At 38.4% G+C, this 26,413-nt stretch overlaps 1 protein-coding gene across 1 annotated transcript; it reads left to right on the plus strand.

The window, feature by feature from the left end:
- The first annotated feature begins 284 nt into the window (after positions 1-284).
- Positions 285-25,178, plus strand: NAA30 (N-alpha-acetyltransferase 30, NatC catalytic subunit). The gene is made up of 5 exons (XM_079769249.1): positions 285-443; positions 710-1,490; positions 6,665-6,788; positions 9,506-9,561; positions 18,797-25,178. Exons 2-5 carry the CDS (start codon positions 711-713, stop codon positions 18,932-18,934), a joined length of 1,098 nt encoding a protein of 365 aa, XP_079625375.1. The 5' UTR covers positions 285-443; position 710; the 3' UTR covers positions 18,935-25,178.
- The last annotated feature ends 1,235 nt before the right edge of the window (positions 25,179-26,413 follow it).

Raw genomic sequence — 26,413 nt, forward strand, 5'->3', positions numbered from 1 at the left:
GGGCGGTGGGCCTGGAACCGGGAGCGCCAGTCCGGCCCACCCCTCCCCGGCCCGCGCTGCAAACTCGGCGGGTGCGGAGCCCTAAAGGCCAGGAGAGTGGGACCGGAGCACGTCACTTCAAAGCCGCAGCCACTTCCCGCCCTACAGCCCCGCCCACCAGCACGCGCCGCCCCCGAAACCCGCCGTCCACACCTTCGTCCCCGCCCCTCCACAGGTCACCTCCCTCCACGCCCCTTTCCCTTGGCCCCGGCAGCCGGCAGGCAGGGAAGTGTCGTAAAGCCAGGCCCAGGAAACTTTACCCGGGGTAACAGCCGAGGCGCTTTACGGCGACGGCGGCGGAGTGGGAGCCTGGGCGGCGGAGGCGGCCGCGGCGGCGAAGGAGGCGGCGGCAGTGGCTGAGGAGAAAGAGGAGTGGCGGCGGTGGTGGCGGGGACCCGTGCCGGGTGAGCCTCGCGGAGGGACCGGGAGGGGCGGCGGTGACAGGGCAGGCGGATGGGCCCCGGGCGGACGGGGACGGTGGCCGGCTGAGCAGCTGGGCGGCGCTGAAGAGCAGGAGGGGGGGCGCCGCGGAATTGGGGGGCACCTCGGTGAGGGACGGTTTCTGCCTTTGTTCCCCCCCACCTCCGCCGCCCCCTGCCCGTCGCCCCCTTGGCTCGGCGCTCGCCGGCCGGGTCTCATGGCCTCCCCTCTCGGTGTGTGTTGCCTCTAGGATGGCGGAGGTACCGCCTGGGCCTAGCAGCCTCCTCCCACCCCCGGCACCTCCGGCCTCGGCGGTGGCTGAGCCCCGCTGTCCCTTCCCGGCGGGGGCCGCCCTCGCCTGCTGCGGCGAGGACGAGGAGGACGACGAGGAGCACGAAGGCGGCGGCGGCGGCGGCGGCGGCAGGAGTCGGGCGGGCGGCGAGGCGACGGCGGCGGCCAAGGGGCATCCGTGCCTCCGGTGCCCTCAGCCGCCGCAGGAGCAGCAGCTCAACGGATTGATCAGCCCCGAACTGCGGCACCTCCGGGCGGCCGCCTCGCTCAAGAGCAAGGTTTTCAGCGCGGCCGAGGCGGCCACGACCACGGCCACCCCCGACGGGGGCCCCAGAGCGACTGCAACAAAAGGAGCCGGGGTACACTCAGGCGAGAGCCCCCCTCACTGCCTCCCCAGCCATGCAAGAACTGCGCTCCCCAGCCCCGCGGAGGCAGCGGCGGCGAGCGATCCCGCGGCGGCCCGCAATGGACTGGCGGAGGGCACCGAGCAGGAGGAGGAGGAGGAGGAGGACGAGCAGGTGCGGCTGCTGTCTTCATCCCTGACCGCCGGCTGCAGTTTGAGGAGCCCCTCCAGCAGGGAGGTTGAGCCCGGGGAGGATCGGACGATACGTTATGTCCGATATGAATCCGAGCTACAAATGCCCGATATCATGAGACTGATCACCAAAGATCTGTCTGAACCCTACTCCATTTATACCTATAGATATTTTATCCACAACTGGCCACAGCTGTGTTTCTTGGTAAGTGGATGGAATGAGAGGAGGGTGAACCCAGCTGAGAGGTCCAGGCCGTGCAGGGCAGGGAGTGTGAGGGAGAGAGTGGCAGAGGATCTAGCCTGCCTTTCGTAGTGTGCTACGTGATGTAAGGTGCTTGTACATTCCTAGGTATTGGGCGAAACTTTTGAAGGTAAGAAGAATTCGTGATCCGGGTTAACTTGATGCTGGTGTCAATGCAACAAGCCTGTGCCGTTGCGTGTTGGGGGTCTTATATCCTGTTTGCATTAGCTTATAATAATGTTTATAACCTCTTTAATTACCCGCCCTCATCCTCAAAGTACTTTGCAGTCATTTAATTTGAACATGATTCTGTTCGGATGCAGACCTTATTAATCTCTCAATTACAGCTCTCATCAGGGAAGAGTGTGTGCATAAACATGTTTTGGAGAACATGATTTGTCAGTAAACTTGCTGTGGCCACATTGGAGAATTAAATCTCACTAGCATATTCTGTAATTATGGAGATTTGTTTCCTTTACTTCAACAGGACAATTAACAGTTGTAGCCAGACTGCCTTCTGGTACTTGATTGCAGATGGTGCTACTAACACTTCTGGTGGCTGAAAAACTCCTGAAACTTGAACAAAATACCCTTTTGTGAAATGTAGGAAACTTAAAGTGTGAATTTTTTACTAACTTACTTTTTTTTTTTTAAGAAACTGGTCATAGATATGCCTAAATGCTCGTAGTAATACTGGCGTGTGTGAAATATAATTGACAAAATTCTTATTTATATGTAAGCAAAAAAGACGGGGCTACAAATAAGCGGAACATTTTTTTTAAAACTTTACATAGTACTCGTGGCTCCAGTAGTTTCTTTCCAATTATATTGACCAGTTTCACTTCTTTTGAAACCTTTCACTTATATTAACTGCAGGTATATGCTTTGTCTCATATACTCACAAATACGTTGTTTCCATTGAATTTTACTGAAATACAACATGCTGTTAAGGAGTATGTTATGATATGTAAAGGGAAAAGCTACTACTGTTATTTATCGTTTCAGCATTGATTTAGTTGCACTTGTTAATTCCCTGCAAGACATTTTAACAGTACTTCAGAAATCCATCTTTTTGATGCTGTAGCTTAGTGATAATCTAAAAATATATCCTCAGTATTGTAAATAATGGTTGTTCTGCTATTTTCTGTGTTCACTTTGCTAAACTTGAGTTTAGTATTTTTTTTAAAACTGGGAACTATTTTATAGTCTATGAAACTCCTCTTAAGGAGTCTAACCGTTGTATCCAAAAATGGGAAAATGATTTTTTTGGCAGTATTATAAATGTCATATGAAATTCCATTGTAATCACTAAATATTATAGATTGATTTAACTGTAAATTGACCCACAGAAGCGTACGATTGAGGTACACTTTAAATTGAAATAGTATATTTCTGTTAATTTCAGAAAATAGTTGTATATATAGGGGTTGATAAAAGTAGGTTTACAGTTGTGAGTACATGAAACAGTTTATTTTTATATTATTTATTAATTATTATTTTTCCATATGAACAACTGTAAACCTTTTGCCCACCACTATATGATATTTAGTCTACTTTTGAGTTCTGATATTACCTAGACCTCTCAACTCGTCTGCCATTTTAGGCTCTGATAAACAATATTAGTACACTTTAGTTTTGATTTTATATAGACTCCTCCCAATTTGCCAGTTAATTTGTGTTTTAGCCCTTAAGAGTCAATTTGTTTAATATTAAATTCTGAATATCTAGAAATCGAAATATGAAAGACTGGTTGACCTATAAGATTTGCTAGTGCAAGTATGAATCTGGTGATGTGGAACATAAAACGATAGCTGAACAATTAGAGGCCTTTTTATTGGCATTTAAAAATTTTGAATTTCCCATAAGAATTTAAAACAAATATAATGTGTATGTTTATTTTAAATCATACCATTTTAGAACTAAAGGATCCTAGAGATAATCTAGTTCAGATTTATTTTATTAATGAAAAAAATTATGGACCAGAGTGACTTTAAAATGTTTAAATCTCTAGATATTCAGTGGCAGGAAGGTAAAGCTAGAACTCAGGTCTCCTGGCCACATGGAAACAAGAACCTGAAAAATGACATACCCTTGGTCTATTCAGTGAAGATCATTACGTCACAAAGTTATACTTCTTAAGGGACAGATGTCCTTACAAACATCAGTCTCAAGTGATTAGAAACCTCCAAAATATTCCTGGTTTCCATGAGTATCCTGTAATGAATTAAACAAAATATCTGAGGTTGAACCTTAGAAAATTGCCAATTCTTGACCATATTTGACTAACAGAAATGACAGTGTTGTTGCTTTTTTTAATTCTCACTGGAAGATATATTTTTATTGATTTTTAGAGAGAAGGGAAGGAAGAGAGAAACATCTTGTTGCCTCCTACATGAGCCCTGACTGGGGATTGAACCTGAAACCTAGGTATTTGCACTGACTGGGAATCAAACCCACAACCTTTTGGTGTACAGGATGATGCTCCAACTAACTGAACCTCCCGGCCAGGGCCAAATGATAGTTTCTTCTGATTCTTTCTAATAATTGTAACATGTGAAAGTAGAGCACTGTACAACTGGGAGGCACTGTCACTTACTCTGTACTTAACTAATTTTTCATTGCAGTTCATAGTATTTGAACTGCAGTTGGTGTGTTTCCGAACTTCTTAAACTTATTACCAGTGATGTATAGTACTTTCATTTATTTGTTCTAAATTTAACTCTGGCTTCCTCTGGAAACGACGCTTCTTTCCTATTTGTAGTGTTCTGGAATTTGGGACTCTGTTTCACACAATTTATATTTTATATTTATATCATAGATTGATAAGCCTTTGTTCTTTAGAGTTAAGTCTTGCCAGGAATTTTTCAGTTCCCATCTGAAAAAAGAACACATTTAATAGCAGAAGCTTTTATTTGGAAAAAATTAACAAGTAGTTTAGTAATTCTTGTAAGTGTATATTCATCAGCAATTTATCAGGAAAAAATAGCATTGGCCTTCCTCACTACCAACATCTTATTAATAATAATGCATTATATATTGGGCTTTTATTTTTAAATTATATGTACAACTTCATTCTTGCTCCTATATATTCTTAATTAGGAAGAAATCAATCTAGTCCAAGAGGGAACTAATATACTTTGCTTGTTACTTCCTTGGTCAACGGACAAAGATGATTTGTTTGAAATTTCTATATAATTTGAATGTATTGTCCAGCTGTATAGTATGTAGTGGTTTTAAAATGTCCTTTTTTGGATGGTTTATTCACTGTTAAAAGTAGTTATTCTACAGTTTCATATCAGAATTTTCCATAGATTTCTATTTTCCCTAGCTAATGAGGTCAGGCCCAAAATTTTTTTAATGTTACCATTTGGTCTTTAATATGTACACATGTGCACCATAACCACACATATATATTTGAAGTGAGTTTTCATGTGAAAAAGTTCAACCAAGCAATTTTTGCATAAATTTCAGGTTTTCAAAAGATTTTGAAAGAATCAGATTGATTTATCATGAATGAAAATGACCCCAAATGTTTTTGGATTATGTGATAAAATATAAATTAATTAGTGTGGATTATTGAATTTAATATTCCTTTAAAAGGATTTTTCTGACCTAATTTATATTTGCATGAAATAGATTAGAATTATCATGCCTGAAAGATTTCTCCACAGTTTTTTTAAAAAAGGGTTTTGTAATCAAATTATAGAATGATGGACTAAAACAGTCTTAACAGATTTAAATTAAAGTAGGTATCCTATATAATAAAAGGGTAATATGCAAATCAACCAAACTGCGCAACGACTATGAATTACACTGACCACCAGGGGGCAGACTCTCAACGCAGGAGCTGCCCCCTGGTGGTCAGTGCTCTCCCACAGGGGGAGCACTGCTCAGCCACAAGCTGGGCTGACGCTGGAGCCTCTCCCACCTCCGCAGCAGCTCAAAGGATGTTTGACTGCGGCTTAGGCCCAAGTCGACAGTCAGACACCCCCTGAGGGCTCCTGGACTGCTAAAGGGTGCAGGCCAGGCTGAGGGGACCCCCCCCCCCCACACTCCCCTGTGCACGAATGTCGTGCACCGGGCCGCTAGTTAAGTATAAATTGGGCTTTACTTATTAATTTTTTAACCCATTCCTGTTTTTTGTTTTTGAAATAGTTTCTTCTGAAAAGTTAATATTATTAAGAGATAATTTGAAGTTTTCATTTTTTTTCTAATGAGGTCTTTTATCAGCAATTAAGTATTTCTGGCTTACACATTATTAAACAATTGGAGCTTTGCCCTATTTATATTGACCAGACTATATATAGTATTACTAGAAAATTTTACCATTGATGGAATTTTTGAAAACCATATTTTTAGTTTTAAAAAAAATATGGAAATCTTAATTACTCTGGAAAGCTGTACATTTTTGTTTAAATAGAAAGCTCTGATTTTGAGTTCTAGATATACTATGCGCTTTATGATAATGACTTCACTGTCAAGAGTGTCCTGAAAATGAGACCATTGTATATCCATCTACTCTTTGTAGTATCTCAATAACAATAACCCCTTGATTAGGATCCAAGGAATATCTTAAAACAATTCTTTTTCTGAAAATATTGTACATTTTTTTCCCGATCAAAATTAACTGTTCAAGTATAAATCATGTCATATCTTTCACAAAAGCTTTATTATAAATTTAAAGTTATTGTACTTTGCCAATAAGCAAGTTTCACAATATTTTATCATATCTTAATTAAGACTTTTTCTTTAAAAAGCTATTTTCACATATTCCTCCTTCCCAAATCTTAAGTATGTATTTATTGCAAATAATATAATTATAAACCTCTTATAAAGCTAATTATAATTAGAGACCTTTTATAAAGCACTTGAATGTTTACCTATGGAATTTTGCTTTTTCCCCCTTAGGCTTTGATAATACGCATAAGAAATTCATGTTTTAAAGAATGTTGAAAGATATTAAAACTAGAACATTTGAAGGAGCTTTGGGATTTAGATTTCTGAAACTTCTGCTCTCTTGCTAGAATTCTCATTATCTCTTCCTCCTTCAAAAATGCTGATCAGTGGTTGGTTGCTGTTTCCCTGGGTACAGTACCTGGTGGCATTATGTTCTTCATAATTGTTTGTTTATTTTTAAGGCCGTGGTAGGGGAGGAGTGTGTAGGTGCCATCGTTTGCAAGTTGGACATGCACAAAAAGATGTTCCGCAGAGGTTATATAGCCATGTTAGCCGTGGATTCCAAATACAGGAGAAATGGCATTGGTAAGGAAAATGTTATGTCATTAAAAGAATGCATGAGTTATTTTTTATATTTTGAAGCAGAAGACTTAAATGTAAATATGTGGAAATGAGCATGATGCTAAGGAAAGAAAATCAAAATTGTTTTTACCTGAAAATATTTCCAAAATCTGTGTGCTTTTTTAAGAGAGAGGGAGAAACATTGAAGTGAGAGCTGCCTCCTTCAAACACCCCCTGCCCCCCAATCGAGTCCAAAGCACACAGGGGAATCAAGTTGGCAACCTTTCAGTGCAAGGGATGACCCCCAACCAACTGAACCACACTGGCCAGAGAACCAAAATGTTGTTAATGATTTTAAAAAATTGAGAGGTTATCTTTTTAATAAGTAGCAGGTGACCATTTTTTACCTCCAAACATTTCTTGATTGTGTTCAGAATGCTTTGCATTATACCAAGTGCTGCAGTTTTGATAGCATTCTTAACTTGATCATAGCCCTAAGCTGTCTATACTTGGGTGAAGTGGACCTCAATCAAGGCAAAATAATGGAGAAATTGTTACCATTATTTAGTACTAGTAATTGTATTAACAATTCAAAGATCAGGAAAAGGAATTCTTACCATTCCCAATCATCTCTTTCTTGGGTCTACCTTTTTTGGCATTTTTCAGTTAATCTTACAATAGTCATTAGAGTCATCTGGGTGATTAAAAAACAAATACATAGGCCCCTCCCGCTGAGAATCTTGTTTGTCTTGATAGAAGGAGGGCTGAAGCTTCCTGAGGTGACTGTGCTCCTAGCCTGTCCTAATGTTTAGGACCTACTGGCTCTGTTTAAGATGTAAGAGCAGATTGACAAGTACTTGTCTGAGCAAGTCAAATTCTGGGATGTACTGAAGCTAAGTTAGTATTCATGAAAGAATATTTGATGCCTGTACCAGTATTTAATTAACAACAGTTTTGTCACTTGCAGTTTTTTCTCAACTATTAGTATTATTGTCCAGTTTAAGACACAGTCTTATTTACCCTGGGAAATCATTAAGAATAGGTTCACTTAATACATTAAGTTTAACCAACTTACAGTGTTATAGTTTACCACCAAGATTTTTAATGAATTAGGCTTGTAATATAAGCCAGGTTTGAGACTTTGATGCATTAAAAAGAGCTGATAAGGACTCATGGAAAATGATAGGCAATTGTCTGGCTGTTTCGGAAGGCAGAAGCTGGTGGCTTGAAGGTTGCATCTTAGCCCTCAGACATTTTGTTTGGCCCAAATAATGTGTTTGCTCATGTTTTGAGAATTGCGAGATTTCTTATAAAATTTGGATTTCTTTCTTAAAATTCACATTTGGCAGTTGTTTTCCCTTTAATGTACCAAATATATCTGACCCTAACCTAGGATATATTTTGCTAGACATTTGCAGACACACCACTGACATCATCTATATACACTGAGTGGCCAGATTATTATGATCTCTGAACGCATAATAATCTGGCCACTCAGTGTATATCCTATATAATAAAAGGCTATTATGCAAATTGTCCCCTCAACCAGGAGTTCGACCAGCAGGCAGGCCAGCCAACCGCCCATGTCCCCTCCCCCTGGCCAGGCTGGTCGGACTTCACCCATGCACGAATTCATGCACTGGGCCTATAATATATATGTACACACACATACACACACACACACACTGAGTGACATATATATATGTGTGTGTATACACACACACACACACACACACACACACTCGTGAGTGGCCAGATTATCATGTGTTCAGAGATCATCATAATCTGGCCACTCAGTGTATATAAAAGCCTAAGCGACCGTTAAGACGGAATGACCAGTCACTATGATGCACACTGACCACTGGGAGCAGACGCTCAACGCAGGAGCTGCCTCCTGGTGGTCAGTGCACCCCCACAGCCAACCTCCCACGGCCGGCCAACCTCCCTCCCATGGTCCCTCCACCCTGCCAGCAGGCCCCAATTGGTCTGCTGCCCGCCTGCCACGGTGGCGGCATGGGAATGAGTGGAGGAGGCGGGGAACTGTGTGGTGGCGAGGCGCCTATGTTGACCTCCGGCGTCTGTTCCTTCCGCGACGGTCAGCCAGGTCTAGGGACCCCACCTGTGCACAAATTTGTGCACCAGGCCTCTAGTATGGGAATACCAGACTTAAGTGTGCCCCATGTTCACTATAAGGTTTGTAGGAACCAACCCAGTGTCTTGGGCCTACCGTATTTTCCGGCGTATAAGACGACTGGGCATATAGAAGATTTTCCTGGGTTAAAAAGTCATCTTATATGCTGGAAAATGCGGTACTTAGGGTCACAGCAGTTCTAGTGTGATCTTTGGCAAAATTGGTTCATGGGTCATATGCAGTGAGTTCAGCTCAAGAAGTTCCTGGGTTGCTTGGCCATATTATATCTTGCCTTTTTTCTTTTTTTCCCTTTTCCCTTCAAACAAAATAGCAGAAATTCCTGCTTGGAGCAAGTAATTACACCTGAGAAAAAGGAATATATCAGGACTTGCTTAGGTCTTGCACGAGGAAACTTATATTGCTATGTGTAGGTTCTCTTGGCCTCCCATTTTAAATCTAAAATTTTTCTCACTTAAGATAATCTGTGTATCTGCATTCAAGGTAGAACTCAGCATTTGACATTTATATGCTTATTATGATATTATAATTTAGGTATCTTTAAGAAACTAATTACATTTTTCCTTCATTAATACTCAGATCTATATTCTAGGTACTAACTTGGTTAAGAAAGCTATATATGCCATGGTTGAAGGAGACTGTGATGAGGTAAGTCTTTCTAAATATTTAAGACCTTTTAGGCAGTATTCTACTGAGTATTTTTATAAATATCCCATGATAATTATACTGCAGGTCTTATAGCAAACTATTAATGTACAAATGCAACTTGTAGTGAAATTATATATCATTTAAACACATGAATTTTGACTAGAACAAATTTTAAGGTGATAATGGGAGCTAAAATTAGTTGTTTTTTAAATGTAAAGGTGAAATCTTAGACATTTTCAGTAAATAAATGGTATTCAGAGGAATTGGTATTCAGAGGATTTGTTATCAGTTATCACTTATTGTAAGTTACATATTAACCTTAGTTTCTTTCTAAAGAAAAGTTTTATTTTTAACTGTTGGCCAACTGTCAACTCATATGAAGGACATTTCAAATTTGACAAACATCTCTCAGCATTAAATAATGATAAGGCTTGGGAAGGTGGGTGAAGACAACTACTTTTTTAATGTAGAGCCATCTATATATTAACCTCAGAGCATCTCTTTTCAGCTTTTTTTCTAAGGCCTTATGGCAGGTATAATTTCTTGTATGCTATAGCACTGGGCTTTAAACATGGTAGGTGCTCAGTAAATAATGGTGATAGTTGGGACTGTTAAGATTTACTATTGAATAATTTGGGAGGGAATAAGTATAAGGGGAAGTATAAATGTCTGTATAGCAATGATGACTAAGAAGGAACAAAGTTGCATTTTTATGAATAGTAACTGTATGAGTGATACAAGTGACAGTTGTCTTTATTATTGGAGGGCAAATGTGCATTAGCTCACAAAATAATTTTTTTTCTACAACATAGTGACCTTAATAAGTAACTTGTCTTACTTTTTCAAAAAATTTTCTTTTTTATACAAAATCTAACACAAGAATTAACCAGTGTGTGTGTGTGTGTGTGTGTGTGTGTGTGTGTGTTTTGGTATAATGTACCTTCCACTGTCCTCATGCTCTTTAACTCTTCATTCATCTTTCCACTTATAGCTACTATTAATCTTTTGATATGCATCCTCCCATTTTCTAAGCACACATGTATGCAGCTGTGTAATACTTTTTTTTTAATAAAAAGTGAAATCACAATTATTCTGTAATAGTTTTTCCATTTAATGATATCTCATGAACACATTTCATTGTCAGGATATAGAGATTTACTGCAGAATATACTCATACTTCTTGTTTTCATTAGTTTGTATTCTGACAGATCACACTAAATGGTGGTTGCATGAGAAGGCCTACAGACACACCGGGCAGCATAGAGAAGTCTAGGATTTAATGATATTGAATTTTACTCCAAATAAGATAATTACACATGGTGGAGGATCTCATATTGTTTGCAGCTTTTAATATAAAAAAGTAAAAGGTACAGTGACCTTGATAATTTACATGGCTGGTAACTAAAATTTACATACACTTATGACTATAAGTCTATGTGTTTGGACCGTAGCCACAGTGGCTTAGACAGCTCATCAAGAAGAAAGTCAGGCTTTGAAAAAGTAGTGTAACAGTTTGGAGAAATCTTTGGCATGAGTGGAGTGATTTCCAGTGAACAGGGAAGCTATGATCAGGGAGTATTATATTCCTTATGGTTAAGCCTTTTCTGAGTTTCTATAATCACTACCTGTGAGACATGCTTCACTTAATTGATCAAATGTTTAAATAGTATTGGTTTTACTTTGCAAGTTTGAAGGGATAATATGGAGATTTTGGTTATATTGTTTTAGTCTCAAGGTTAAATCCTAAATTAGTGATATATGTATTATGAAATAGTCTTTTTTTTAAAATATATGTATTTTTATTGATTTCAGAGAGGAAGGGAGAGGGAGAGATAGAAAAGTCAATGAGAATCATTGATTGGCTGCCTCCTGCACACCCGCTACTGGGGAATGAGCCCAAAACCCTGGGCATGTGCCCTGACTGGGAATTGAACCATAACCTCCTGGTTCTTGGATCAACACTCAACCACTGAGCCATACCAGCTGGGCCCTTCTATTTTTTGATGGTAGTGTATTTGTTGGTTCTACTTTATATTGCCATTTCATTTGGATTCTTCCCCTTCCACTCCATTGTAACTACTTTCTCACTGATGTATTTGCCTGACCCAGTAGCAGCTTCTTCCTCCTCTGCTTATTAAAATACTTGTCAGTCTTTAATACCCAATTAAAATATCAACAACTCCTTAAAGTTTTCTTTAATCCTTCTGGACAGAATCAATGTACCTTCTCTGGTTTTCTTTACTTCCCTTTTTGTAATATAGTAATCCCTACTTATCTGTGGTTTCACAGTTTCCCATGGTCACCTAGGCTCTGAAAATATGAAATGGAAAATTTCAGAAATAAACAATTCATACATTTTAAATTGCCAGCAGTTCTGAGTAGCATGATGAAATCTTGCATTGTTGTTGTACTGCTCCATCAGAATCCTCCCTTTGTCCAGCATGTTCACGCTGTGTATGTTTGCTACAGATTAGTCACTTAGTAGCTGTCTTGGTTAACAGATTGACTATTGCAGTGCTTGTATTCCAGTTACCCTTATTTTACTTAATAATGGCCCCCCAAACACAAGAGTGGTAATGCTGGTAATGCGGATATGCCAAAGAGAAGCCAAAAGTGTTTCCTTCAAGTGAAAAGGTGAAAGCGCTCAACCTAAGGAAGAAAAAAAAATTGTATGTTGAGGTTGCTAAGACATGTATAAGCCTAAGTGACCGTTATGACTGGTTGACCAGTCGCTATGACGTGCACTGACCACCAGGGGACAGACACTCAATGCAGGAGCTGCCCCCCACAGGTGGTCAGTGCGCTCCCACAGCCAGTCTCCCCCTGATCCCTCCCCCGGGCCGGCATACCTCCCATGGACCCTCCCCACAGCTGGCAGGCCTCCAGGCCCTGTCCAGCGGCTGGCAGGCCCCGGCCAGCCCAGCCCCAATCGGGACTGGGAGAGACAGCCCCGATAGGCCCTGATCACCAGCCAGGCCTAGGGACCCCACCCATGCATGAATGTCTTGCACCGGGCCTCTAGTCTATAATAAGGATGAATCTTCTACCTGTGAAGTTGCCTAATTTATAAATTAAACTTTATCATAGGTATGTATGTATAGGAAAAAATGTAGTATATGTAGAGTTGGTACTATTTGTGGTTTCTGGAATCCACTAGAGGTCTTGGAACATTTCCCCCACAGATAAGGGGGGGACTACTGTACTTCGCTTAAATTTACTTGTACAGAGTCTGTGTCTTAGCCACTAAGGAGAACAGAGATTCCTTTTCTTGTTTACTGCTGTATTCTTAGTGTGGCATTAATGGTATAGTACATGGCTCTTAAATGTACTTTGTTGAACCAATCTTTGTTGAATAATTAGTTTTTTGTTTCCATCATCTTATCTGTACCTCCTTTCTAGCTACAGCAGTTATCTTATTTGTGTACATAGTAAGATTAAAAATATATCTGCAGGATTAACTAAGTTGTTACAATACCTTTTGGTAAAAGCAAAATTACATGTAAAAATAGTCTTGTATATAATTCATTGTTTTGAGGAAAACTTTGAAATTATAATTTTCTAAGTATACAGTGACCAATTATAAAACAACCAACATGTTAACTTCATTTAACTTTTTATAATTTCTCTCTTTGTCTATGCAATTTGATGGTAATTCTGATCTTAAAGGAATGTTATGAAGAGCAATAAAGGTGTTCATTCAGGAATATCAGTGTAAGTAGCCTGTGAGGTGCCAGGCAGTGAGCTAGTGCTTAGGTTCTAGCAGTGAACAAGCCTGTCCTCCCTTTAGGAGCTTCCAGCTTATCCCACCTAATAAAAGAGTAATATGCAAATTAACACCACTCCGCTACACCACCAGCCATGCCCACCAGTCATGCCCACCAGCCAATCAGAGCGAGTATGCAAATTAACCCCAACCAAGATGGCTGCCACCACAGACAGCAGGAGGGAGGCTTGGTTTTCCCCGGTAATGGAGGAAGCCAAGCTTTCCACACACCCTGGCCAGCCCAGGCCTCCACTCAAGGATACAAAGTTTCAATTATAGAAGATAAATCCCAAGAAAAATGGCGGCAGCCACAGAGCTGGAGAGAGCAGGCTAGGGTTGCCCTCGGCGACAGAGGAAGCCAAGCTTTCCACCTGCCCTGACCAGCCTAGGCCTCCACTCCAGGCTACAAAGTTTCAATTATAGAAGGTGAATAAATCCCAACAGAAATAGCTGCCGCCACGGAGCAAGCAGAAGGCTTGGCTTCGCTCCAGGCTACAAAGTTTCAATTGTAGCAGATAAATATATCCCAGGTACCAGGGCCTCCGCTTGTGTTGCCGGAGGGGCATGGCCGGCCTGCAAACCACCAGAGGCCCCTCGCCCAGGCTGCCCCACGCCCCAAGGGAACCCCCACCCTGATCCAAGACACTCTTCAAGGCAAACCAGCTGGCCCTCACCCATGCACCAGGCCTCTATCCTATCTAATAAAAGAGTGATATGCAGATTGACCGTCACTCCAACACACAAGATCAAGATAGCTGCCCCCATGTGGTCAAAGATCCTGCCCCCATGTGGACACAAGATGGCCACCACAAGATGGCCAGCAGGGGAGGGCAGTTGGGGGCAATCAAGCCTGCAGGGGAGGGCAGTTAGGGGTGACCATGCCAGCAAGGAGGAAAGTTGGGGGCAAACAGGCTGGCAGGGGGGCAGTTAGACATCAGTCAGGCTGGCAGGCAGAAGTGGTTAGGGGCAATCAGGAAGGCAGGCAGGCGAGCAGTTGGGAGCCAGCAGTCCTGGATTGTGAGAGGGATCCCAGATTGGAGAGGGTGCAGGCTGGGCTGAGGGATACTCACCCCCCCCCCCCCCCCCCCCGTGCATGAATTTCGTGCACCGGGCCTCTAGTAATATTAAAAAGGGCTTCCTAAACTGTAATGGTTTGGCATATTCTAACAATGGTTTGTTGTGAAGAGAATCCATAGACGTTCACTGTAATCCTTTTTTTCTGTTAAGTAGAATTCAACTGCCAAGTTTCTTTAGGACCAAATAACCTTATTATCCTTTGGCTTCCAATGTAATACTCCCATGATGTGTACTAAAAGAATAGTTTTATAGTGAATTTCCAGTATAAACCCAGATTCTCTTTTAATACAAGAATATAAGTGATTAAGTATTAAAAAGTAGTTACTTTTTTCCTAGCATTTTCTATTGAGTCAAATAATACATAATCTCTTTGTTTAGAAATTGTGAGTGTGCTGAGAGACTCTTTTTCATTTTAACAAAGGTTAGCCCTTTGTGAAATTTTTTTTCTATGTAATTCAACACCTCAGTTTGTATTTATGTAGCCATAGTTAGCTGCAGATGTTTTCAATATTTTAGATTGCCAAATATTAATGAAAATGGACTTAGATCTCCTTCATCATGTTTTAAATATGTTAGAGCTTCCATTTGCTGCATTGTTTTTACTTTGGAAATCAATCATGGGAGGTATAGAAGAGTGAATACTATTAAGCTCTAGTTCAGGTTTAGAGACTGGCCTTGAGTTTCATTCATTTGTAAATTAGAGAAAATAATAATTATTTATAGGGTTATTGTGAAAATACCATAATGATAAATGCATGTAAAATGCTTTCCATAACATTTAATAAGCCTTTGATAAATGTTAGCTATTTTATTAAAACTGTCACTCCTTTTTATTTCTGTGAAATCAGTTCCAAGTTTTGTGTTGTTGCAGCTTTATTGCTTCTCATATTGTTTTAACATTTTAGTTGTAATTTAGTTATTTAGGTGCTGGCCTAAAACAGAATTCTAGGAATTACCCAAGTTAATTGTTCAAAACTGAAAACTTGTATTGACCTAGACTGGAGTGTTAGGTGGCCTACATTACTTTTAAAAAATTCTATCTATCTATCTATCTATCTATCTATCTATCTATCTATCTATCTATCTATTTCAGTATACAAAATAAGTCTATTACCAGATTGTAGATACAAAATAATTAGCCATTAAATTCTGTGGTTTTTTTTAAAAGAGCGGAGAGATTTGACTCCTTATTTTTATCTTACAGCAATATGTTTGCTATACAACTATTATTTTAGGCCTTCTTAGGAAAATTTTTTCATGATCCTGAACTGTTATTTGCTTTCTAGATCTTTTTAAAGTTTTTATTTAGCATGTGATTTGCTTCTATGACTTAATTGCATAAGTAATTGTCTTAAGATGGTGCTTTCTCTTTAAGTACTCTGGTCATTTACAAGCTTGGCAGTACTTTGTTTAATATTTATGTAATATAATAAAAGGTGCTGAGAATATAACTAATAAATATTTAAGGTATTTCTATATGTCAGGCATTGTGTTAGATGCAGAGGAAATAGCTGTGAAGGAGGTACCTATCCATAATCACAGCCATTGTTGGGCTCACCAACTAATAGAAATGACATACTTACCAAATGTTAAATGAGAATGCAGTGGAATAAGGAGTGGTGCAGAGTGCTGTGAGGTTGTATAAAAAGAAAGGGACATAACTTGATTCAGTCTGGAAGTGACAAGCTAAGGCCAAAAGCAAGGAGGGTAGGAAGAGTATACTTCTAAACAGAGAAAACAGATTATGTGAAGGCTTAAGGTAGGAAAGATCTCAGTAGATTCCAGAAACTGAAAGTTTAGTGTTGATTGTGGAGAGCAACGGGAGAGACAAAGTTTGCAAGGTAGGTAGAGACCAAATTTTGATGGGACTTTTAGATTTCTTTAGATTATTTTTAATTGACGGACTTTATCTTGAGGACAAGCAGGGAATTAACAAGAGCATCACACTACTTAGAGAATGGGAGATCTTTGAGTTAGGAAGCTCTTGTACTTAGAGTGAAGATTGATGGCAGCTCAGACTAGAGTGTTATCAATAAGGATAGAAAGAAGAGGACCAGTTTGAGAGAGATTTAAGAGAGAAAATGGAAATACTCAGGGCTTGGACATAGTAGGGGGATGGAAAGGAAAGAGGTTCTAGGACAGTGGTTGGCAAACCGCGGCTCGCGAGCCACATGCGGCTCTTTGGCCCCTTGAGTGTTCTAACGCCACTTCTTCAAAATAGACTCGCCCAGGCCGAAAACGGACTTCTGTGCATGGGCCACGACGTTTCAATCACACTGTACATGCGCGCCCACGCGTGGTATTTTGTGGAAGAGCCACACTCAAGGGGCCAAAGAGCCGCATGTTTTTGGCGAGCCGCGGTTTGCCGACCACTGTTCTAGGATGACTCCTAGGTTTCAGGTTTGAGGCATTATTGTGATGGATATCTTATTACTGACATATGGGATCATGGAGGAGGAGTTAATCATGAGTTCATTTATTGGATATGATGAGTTGAGTTACAGTCTTTTCTCAATTTCATTTTTTGTTTGAATTCTTGTTAGATTTTTTGATACCTTGAGTTGGAACAGGAACATGCTCAAAGGCTTCACTTGGGCCTTTGTTTAATGATATTTTGCCCTTTTAATCCCACTCTAAACACCTGAGGGTTATAACATCCTGACAGTAACCATGGCTCACTGTATTAATAATTCTCAATGAGGTAGGTTTAGAATCAATAGAAAAGCAATAGAGCTATGAATATAAAAGTTGGGAGGGTGGAATAAAGGATGTTTTGGTAGAGGAAGGTAAAATAAATTAAGGAAAGAAAATCATATAATTTTCAAAAGTATCATCATCAGGGCCATTGCTATAGTAATATTAAAAAAGACCCAGAAAGACAATAATACTTTATGTGTTTTTCTGTTTAAAGTATTGTATTTAGCCCCCTGACCAGCATTATCTGGCAATTTTAAAAAGTACACATTCTTGGGTCCCACCCCAAACCTACTCAGAAACTTTGTGCATGGGGCTGAGCAATTTTTTTTAACAAGCCCTACACTAAAGTTTGGGTACCTTTGGTCTAGGTTCAGCAAATTTTCTCTGCTAAATGCCAAGTAGTAAATATTTTAGGCTTCGCGGACCATAGATCTGTGGTGCATCTACTCATTTCTGTCTTTGTAAATGAAGAAAGCAGCCATAAACCTCATGTAAACAAATGGCCTTGGCTGTGTTCCAGTAAAACTTTATTAACAAAAATAGACATGGGCACATTTGACCCAAGGGTTGTAGTTTGCAGACTCTGGTGTGGACTCTAGACAAGTGTGGTAGTTGTCATTGGGATAAATGATGACAAATTAATGAAAATATGGCACCCTTCCAACAAGCATGTAAACCTATTGTTTGAGTGTATATTGTATAAGGAAAACTTCCTGCATATGAGACAAAGTTATAGACTAGAGGCCCGGTACACGAAATTCGTGCATAGGACTGGGGGGGTCCTCTCAGCCTAGCCTGCACCCTCTCCAGTCCGGGCCCCCTCGGGGGATGTCCAGCAGTCGGACATTCCTCTCCCATTTCGGGACCGCTGGCTCCTAACCACTTGCCTGCCTGCCTGCCTGATGGCCCCTAACTGCTCCCCTTACCCCTACCCCCCTCCCCCGCCGCCAGCCTGATCACCCCTAACTGCCTCTGCCTGCCGACCTGATTGTTCCTAACTGCTCCCCCTGGTCGCCCCCAACTGCCCCCCCATGCCAGCCTGGTTGCCCCACGCAGTCTGCTGTTCAGTCGTTTGGTCGTCCCCCACTAACCCCCCTGCCAGCCTGGTTGCCCCACACAGCCTGCTGTTCCGTCATCCGTTCAGTCGTGACGGCCCCTGGCCTTTTATATGTTAGGATTAATACTTAATCTTGTTCTTTACCTACACAAATACAATAAAATACTTGTAGTTATTTAAAAAGAAAAAGAAAATATAGGAGTTGGAGGTCAATGTGAACACTTTCAAATACTGGTTTATTTTCTAAGCCATTGATTTTTTTTGTTCTTTCCATCTTTTTGTCACACTGCTATTATCCACAGGGAAATAATTTATCTTTGTCTTAGTTTGAAACATATTTTCATTACTAAAAATTCTAAATATCACAAAAATCAGTAGAACAGAACATCTTTCAGTGTTTCCACCCCCTTTCTCCCCAAAAAGAATTATTATTAAACTTTTGATGACTATTTTTGTGTGTTTTTTTTCCTGTATGTCTTTAATAATTACTGTTTTAGCTATCAATTTTTAAAAAGTTAAGTATGGTATGTTTTTTAAAAAAATATTTGATCAGTTGTTTATAAGTGATTTGTCAAATTATGAAATTGTAAATTAGTTTCAAATATATAACATTGTAACTTAGTTTTTCTTATTTTTTGAAGGTTGTTTTGGAAACAGAAATAACGAATAAGTCTGCTTTGAAACTTTATGAAAATCTTGGTTTTGTTCGAGATAAGAGGCTGTTCAGATACTATTTAAATGGAGTTGATGCACTGCGACTTAAATTGTGGCTGCGTTGAGAAACTGACATCAAGGAACAACTCTCCAACCACTCAGAATCGACCTTTGCATGCAATGCAATTTGTACAGAATTGCTTTGCAGGTGGATTTAGTAATTTCCATGCAGTTCTTATCTGTCAGTGTCTCATTGAGTGTCGCACAACATTTGTTGCACTTTGGCATGGCGCATTTGTTCTGAATTAAAAGAGATTGTTTTAAACTTAAAGAGTTTTTTTGGTACCAACAAGATGTGCCAGTTGATTGCCAAGATTTGTTTGTTCATTTGCAAAAGTCTGCTGACAATGTAATTAATAACAAAGTGATCATTTTACCACAGAACCAGTAAGTGGAACATTATTTTTGTTCCTTAAAAAAAGCCAATGTAGATTGTAAAAATCTCTAAGTATACTAACATTTCACATGAAACCTGCCATAGTTTTCCGAAGGAGGTAGGGGGAAAGCTTCAATTTTAGGTTTTATTTTTTTCAATATTAAATTTTCCATTCTTGAATATTGGTACCTCAGTGATTAGTGAATGAAAAATTTAGGGTTGGTTGTGTCTTACAATGAGTAAAGGTAACAATTAAATTGCGTCTGCCAGTGCTTGTGTAGATAAGTATATTTGTCTTCATCTCTAGTTTTTTAATGCATGCTACCTTTTTCTTTTCTTTTTTTAAGGCCTTTGCAAGCAAACTTTTTTTTTAATTTAAATTCTAAATTTGATAATAAATTATTTCAGATTTTTATAATTTGGATACTTTTTTCAGGTGAGTGACAGAGTGGTTTACTTTACAGTAAGAAGTTGAATTTACTCGGAAAATCTTTGAGAAATGGCTCCAAAGGGGATGAGAAAGTTGGTGGAGCCGGGAATTGCTGGGTTTTGGATGCACTTTTTTCTTGAGAGTGAGGGAATTTTTGGAAAAGAATAGAAAATTAATGTAAACTGATATGATTTTATTTAATCAAAATTATTGCTAAGCTGTGAAGAACAGCTTTTACAATGTAGGTGGAAGATTTTATCCCACTTGATTAGGATTCACATTGCTTTCATTTCTTGAAATGTTTCACTTTTGGTTCTTGGTCTTTTAAGGTGCATTGTATCCACTTTAAACTGATTTTATTTACTTTCCACTTATTTGAGCAAATACTTGGGGGAACTTTGCTTAGTTCCTAGAAAAACAAAAGTGAGAAATGGAATTTTTTTTGGAATGAGTTCTTAGGGGTTTTCAATAGCCATCATATGCTCATAAGTTAAATTGTGTTTTGGCCAGTCTGTGCACTATAACAAATTTTAAAATTAATTGCTTTCAATTGAGTCAGGAAACCTGTGATGGATAATTTATTTAGCTGGAAAACCTAGGTACCCATGGGAAAAAAAAATTCATTCTCTGTGAAAAATGTTTTATAGGAATCTATGCTTTTTCTTTCATTTGGATATGCTTTACTTCTTCTCTAGTATTTGGTTTGAATTTTATTTTATGACTATGATTACTGTATTTTTTTGAAACCCTACCTCCATTAACAGTTGGTAAAAGCCCCCTTTCAGGAAAGTTTGTTGTCCTTTTTATTTTTTTTATTTTTTTTAAAGGAAAGCTGCTCTTTGCTCAGTGTAATGTCTTGAAAGTGAACATGGTAACAAGTACTTTTAAAATAAAGATAAACAGATTTGGTGAAAATAAATCTTTCTGCTGGTGGGATCATTTATAGTTCCTTATTATTAAAGAAACCTTTTCTTTCTATTTTATATTGCTCTTGAAAGTTTAATGGGCAGAATACTGGTTACATTAAAATATGACCACACAATACTCAGCTTTTCAGTTGACCATTTTGAGTATGATTTTGGTCAAACTTCATTTGGGCTCTTAGCATTTAGAGGAATACCAATTATTGTGATGCTTCTGTTATTTTTAATATGGAGGGAACTGAACTAAAAAAAAAACACACCACAGTACAGTACTTACATCACCAGATTTTATCTCACCACTTTATATTTGACTTGCTGGTTCATAGGTAATGATTATTGATGAACATACATTTGCTTGACTCACTAAAGGGGACAGTTCTAAAGTAGACACATGCTGGATTTTCAGTTCAACAATTATGTTTTTGGCAGGTTGTCAATGAAACCATTACTACTGACCCTTTTCCTCTGAATTGACTAAGTTTTGCCAAATTGACTGGGTATTTATAAATATGACCATAGCCATGTGATAAAAAGTCATATGGTTGCTGTATTATTTGACTAGTTTATGTTAAATAACAGTGTCTACTTTATGTCTTTAATTGGGTATGCAAAAATTGTTTACTTAAGTAGACTAAAATTTTAACTTATAACATGATAACCAAAATTAATTTCTATCCCAATTAAAAGGGAATCAAACATTAATTTACTTTTTGATATTGGGCTTTTATTTTTCTTGAATAATCTAAAAAATTCCATTTAAAATTGATAGAGTGAGTTCACTTGGCTAAACCTGAGCAAAATTGGTGCAACTTTCTTTTAAAGGGGTGCTGCCTCTTTAAGACTGACTGTGCTATCCACTGACACTGGTTTGGCAGTTAATATTGCTGAACATTTTTTATACATGCTGCCATGAAGCTATATATGTTAGTATTGAAGAAGCTAACGGGTATACTACCATTTTTGATGTGTGGACTGATTACAATTTCCATTATGTTAAAATAAAACTACTCAAGAGTAATCCACAGGTCAGTAACCAGACAATAGTTTTTGAAGTTGAAGCCAGCAAAATTAAAATAAGAAAGAAAAAATATTAAAAATTTGGTTTTAATATTTTCTGCCTCTTCCCCAAATCACCCTCTCCACTTGCTTGACAAATCTTTGTAAAGGAGTTTGTTTGTCACATGTTTTAACTTTACCTTGCCCTGTGTTATGGTATTGGCTGACATGTATAAGACTGGATGTGTATATTATGGTGTCTAAAAATCATGAAATTCATCACTTTTCAGGGGCATAGATAAAAGCAATTGGTAGTGCATCAGAGTTACTTTTCAGTGCACCATGACATCACTAAAATGAGTGCTAAAATGTTACAGGGCTTTCAGGTTTGTAAAAACATAACTATAAATTATATTGACGTCAGATATGAGTTGAGTATAAAATATCACGTGTATCTCGAAATATTGGACTGCTGTTTGATGACTGGATATTGCTGCATAATTTTCTCCTATTGTCCCGTATCCTTTTGGAGAGAGAGATTTAATGGGATTTAAATGTGCAAGCTGTCTAAATAAGATGCAGTCAAATAAAGTATGGTTACGTTGTGTTTGCATTTTTCTTTTAGATACAGCTGTGTGCATTTTATGATTGAGTTGTTTTACTTACTAAGAAAAAAACCCAAGCAATCTACTCTGTTCCCCACTTTCTGCCTCTCATCTCAGAGTTATTTGGAAGAAGTGATATACAGTTGTTATCTCTACTTTGTGTTCTGACAAAGTAAATTAGAAAAATAGCAACATGAACTTAAATTTCCTGAAAATATTCAAAGTTAATCATCTCAAATATCAGATAACAATACAAATGAGCGTATTAAACCAAAACTTCTTTAGTCCTTGTTTCATAGCACTTTATTCTTAAGATAGTTTTTATTTCAATTTCCCATTTTTTGTATTTAAGTAATTTTTTTTTTTACCTATACCGAGACACCAGAGTAAAATAGAGCATTATGTAAAGGGCTTTTTATCCCATTCTTGTGAGAAGCTTTAAATGGTATTTATGCTTTCATCAAGATTTATGGATATTAATGGAAGAGGTCTGTTTCAATCATGACTGCTAAATTTCATCATGTATACTAAATCTCTTCAATTTTCTTTTATAGTCATGTTTTGAAAATATCTGAGTTCATGTTTTACTTGGGTCTCACATGGCACTTTAAATACTTCATACATTGTCTAAATAAGGACCAGAAATTTGATACTGGTCTTTCACACCTATGAACAGAGATCAGTATTAACCTGTAGCACAGAAATATAGTGATACTTTTAAACAACCTTTTAAAAAGATGAGTTTGAAAAGTCTCAGGAGCATATGGCACGTTGCACTTTCTTCAGATCAGTGCTAATAGCACTTTTTATGATGGTAGGAATGTTCTTTATGTTCTCCAATATGCTAGCACTTAGTAACATGTAGGTATTTGAGCCCATGAAGAGTGAATTTTTAATCAACCGAAATTTAAATAGCTATATGTGGCTAGTGGCTACTGTATTGGACAACATAGCTTCAGATAATAACTAAGCAGTAAAAGCTGAGGAAAGCATGTTTTGAATAGGAGTTTTAAGACCAGGTTATCTATTGAAATATGAAACAAGGATCATGATTGAAAATTATCTCTGAGCAAAAGAGTATAGCTGCACTGTTTATGTTGACAATCTATTTCATTAAAACAGTTTCTGACTGACCACCTCTCTCCCTGCCCCTGTTGTTATGATGTGCTTCTGAGGAAAGTAGCCCTTTCCGGCTTTTATTATTTGGAAGTTCTTGGAGTTGCAGAGATGCACAAATTCAAATGCCAAAAATTGGTTACTGATGAGATTGTCATATTTTTAGCATTAAAACATTTTACATAGTTTAGCCTAATAATTTCTCACTTTAGATGAATTTGAAATCCTTCGACCTCTAACTGAGGTCGATTTCTCATTACCGGTGATTATACCAGAGCATGGAGGAAGATCCTATTTATACTTACTATTTTTTAAATCCTGGAAGATCAATCATGTGGATCCAAAGGCAAGTGTTTTTGTTTCTGAAAGAACCAGATTAATTTTTCTATGTTCTCTGGCCACGGTGTGTCACCCTTGGTTCAAGCTGGTCATCTAATAAGTGATTCATCAAAAGGACTGGAGTGGGGATGGGAGTGCCAGGCTTGGTACAGCCTGAAAATACTGCTGGGAAAAAGCTCAGAGCAAGTGTTCTGTTGAGAGCAATCACTGTTTAACCTCATGAAAAAGACGGAGGAATAACAGACCACCAAAGTGCCAAAATCTACCTTCTACTTTAAAAAATGTAAACAATACAGAGGTTATAATGTAAGGTTTTTAAAGTGCTAAGAAATAAGCTCATTTTTAGTTATGGATTTTCATGACTACCTCTTGCTGTATGACTATATCTCAATTTTCTGATACCTCAATTTCCTGAGAATCTGTATGTATGTTTTTGTAAATAAAATAATTTACCATATGCTAGGGGAAGGACCTGGCTCTTAAAGAAATTGTATAAAGACATTTATTATGGGATTTGTTATGCGGTGAATCAATTTCTTCAAAACGTCTTATACCAGTAGCCTTTCCTCGCCCCCTTGATTGAGGTTTTTCTTTTTTCTCTTTCAGTAAATAATCTTATTTAGTGCAATTTGTGTTCCAGAAAGTGTGTACTCTCATTTGTTCATTTAAAACTGCAAAGATTTGTATGTCTCCTATGTTTTATTTTCATGCCAAAGAAACTCTTTTAAAAAGCCAGCAGGTTGCACTAACTGGGGGGAAAAAAATGTTTGCTCCTTAAGTAGGCATTCTTAAGAAGTTTTATTTCCTGAGATATATTTTTCCAGAGGAAAATAATCCATTGTTTCATTAAAGCCATTACTAATAAGTTGTAAAAATGCATGTGCTTTTAGGAATGCAGTGGTTCCATTAAGGAAACAATATTGACAATTTTAAGGAACTGTTTCTGTAATACAATCCACAATTGCATAAAACTTTGCAAACTGATTTAAGATATAAAGTAATTCATAAATTTCATGTATGTTTATGAATTGTTCAGGATTCAATGCTCTAACATAGGGGATTGATCGCTATCACTTTTAGGGCCAGATTCCCATGATTGTACATGGTTAGTTTCGTCATTTTAAGGAGGCTGAACCAGCTGTCTTAAAGCTAAACCTGCTGCCTTTAAACTGTGCTACCTCCCTCCCCTTCAATTGTGGCTGTAAATAGTGACTCTTTGCAGTCAGCTAGCGTTATACTTGATTTTATTGTAAATGCTAATAAAAATTGTAAGTCCACCAAGTATTGACTTAACTAGGTAAATATAAACTGATTTCAACTTTGTCTTTGGCCAAATCTACCTGATGGTTTATGGTAATTTGGAAATGAAGTACATCATTATGGATGTGAGCACTGTGTTTGAGTTATTGTGGGAATCATTTTCTTCATATTTGGAACAGATAATGAACATTCAGAGGGTTTATTTCCATCCTGATGATATTGGGCAAGCTTTTTTAACCTCTCTGAGCCTTTAGTGATAACTACCTGGTAAACTCATTGTAAAAATGCTATCATTTATGTAACAGTGCCTAGTAGCCTAGTACAGAGTAAATAATAAATGGTGACTGTTACTAATACATGTAGCAGTAGTATATAATGTATTTTGGTATTGGGTTTTGTAGCACCATTTTAATGGCAAATCATCTACATATTTCATTAGCTCTTAAGAGAGTAGCCTAAACTAGCAAGTGAAGAGAGAAAACTTTGTCTTTTTATTGTGGAGAATACTAAAATAGAAGTATATAATGATCTCTCCATGTATGTACTTAACCAGGCCCAACACCCATGGCCTATCTGGTCCCATCCATTCTCCATCTGCCCTTCTCAGATTTTTTTCCAAACAAATCCCAGAGATTATATTTTATCTATAAATATTTTAGTACTTATTTCAAATGGTAAGGCCTAATTTTAAATAACAAGACCACAGTACTATTACACAATGATCTATAATCATTATATAACCAGTATTAATGTTTCGGTGTTTAGGAAATTGTTTTTGACAGCAGTATTGAGATGCATAAGAAATGGAGAGTAAATATGACTAGAAAAGAGGTCACTCAAAGAGGATAAAAGATTTCTGTTACAAGGACAGTAGACACCTTAGTAGGTAAATTTGGAGGTGCAAATGGAAAGAAAAGGGGACAAGTAGAGCTAAGGTTGAATGGAGGGGGCTGTCTTGTATATTCCAAGTACCTAGTGTTTTCTTACGTAAGAAAAGGGAGTTGATAAATATGGCAAAATTGCCAACAGTGACAAATGACTTAGAAGAGGTTGGTTTTTTGGAATATAGTCACTGAAGCATGGCAGATAAGATATTGGGTGAGCAGGAGAGAAAAAATAGGTGGTCATATAGGGACACAACCTCCCCCACTCCCCCCAAATGGTTGTTGATCCATGGACTACCTTAAAGAAACTGAAATCTTACGGGTGTTCTCTCCCAAACACATTTTTAAACAAAAATTCCCAAATCTTAACGAAGTTATTTGGAAAAAGAACAATACTTTCAAAGAGATACCAGTAAGCTTTGACATAATTGTCATGCCATCAATGATTCAAATCTTAAATGCTGAGCTAATGGCTTTAGACTCAATAGCATTCTCAGCCTCAAAAGACAAAGTAATTTTGCATTTCTTTTCATAAATTGTCCTTAGGACAGCAAGATGGTTGGAGGGTTTCCCCATAATTGGGATATTTGCCTTTAGTTCCCAGTTTTCTGTACT

This window comes from Cnephaeus nilssonii (assembly GCF_951640355.1).
Source record: "Cnephaeus nilssonii genome assembly, chromosome: 4".
Taxonomy (NCBI): domain Eukaryota; kingdom Metazoa; phylum Chordata; class Mammalia; order Chiroptera; family Vespertilionidae; genus Cnephaeus; species Cnephaeus nilssonii.

Excerpts from the sequence above, each read along its gene's own strand:
- NAA30 (XM_079769249.1), top strand. The coding sequence starts at position 711 with ATGGCGGAGGTACCGCCTGGGCCTAGCAGCCTCCTCCCACCCCCGGCA. Across the intron at positions 6,789-9,505 it reads ATACAGGAGAAATGGCATTG|GTACTAACTTGGTTAAGAAA; the intron begins GTAAGGAAAATG and ends TCTATATTCTAG. Across the intron at positions 9,562-18,796 it reads TTGAAGGAGACTGTGATGAG|GTTGTTTTGGAAACAGAAAT; the intron begins GTAAGTCTTTCT and ends TATTTTTTGAAG.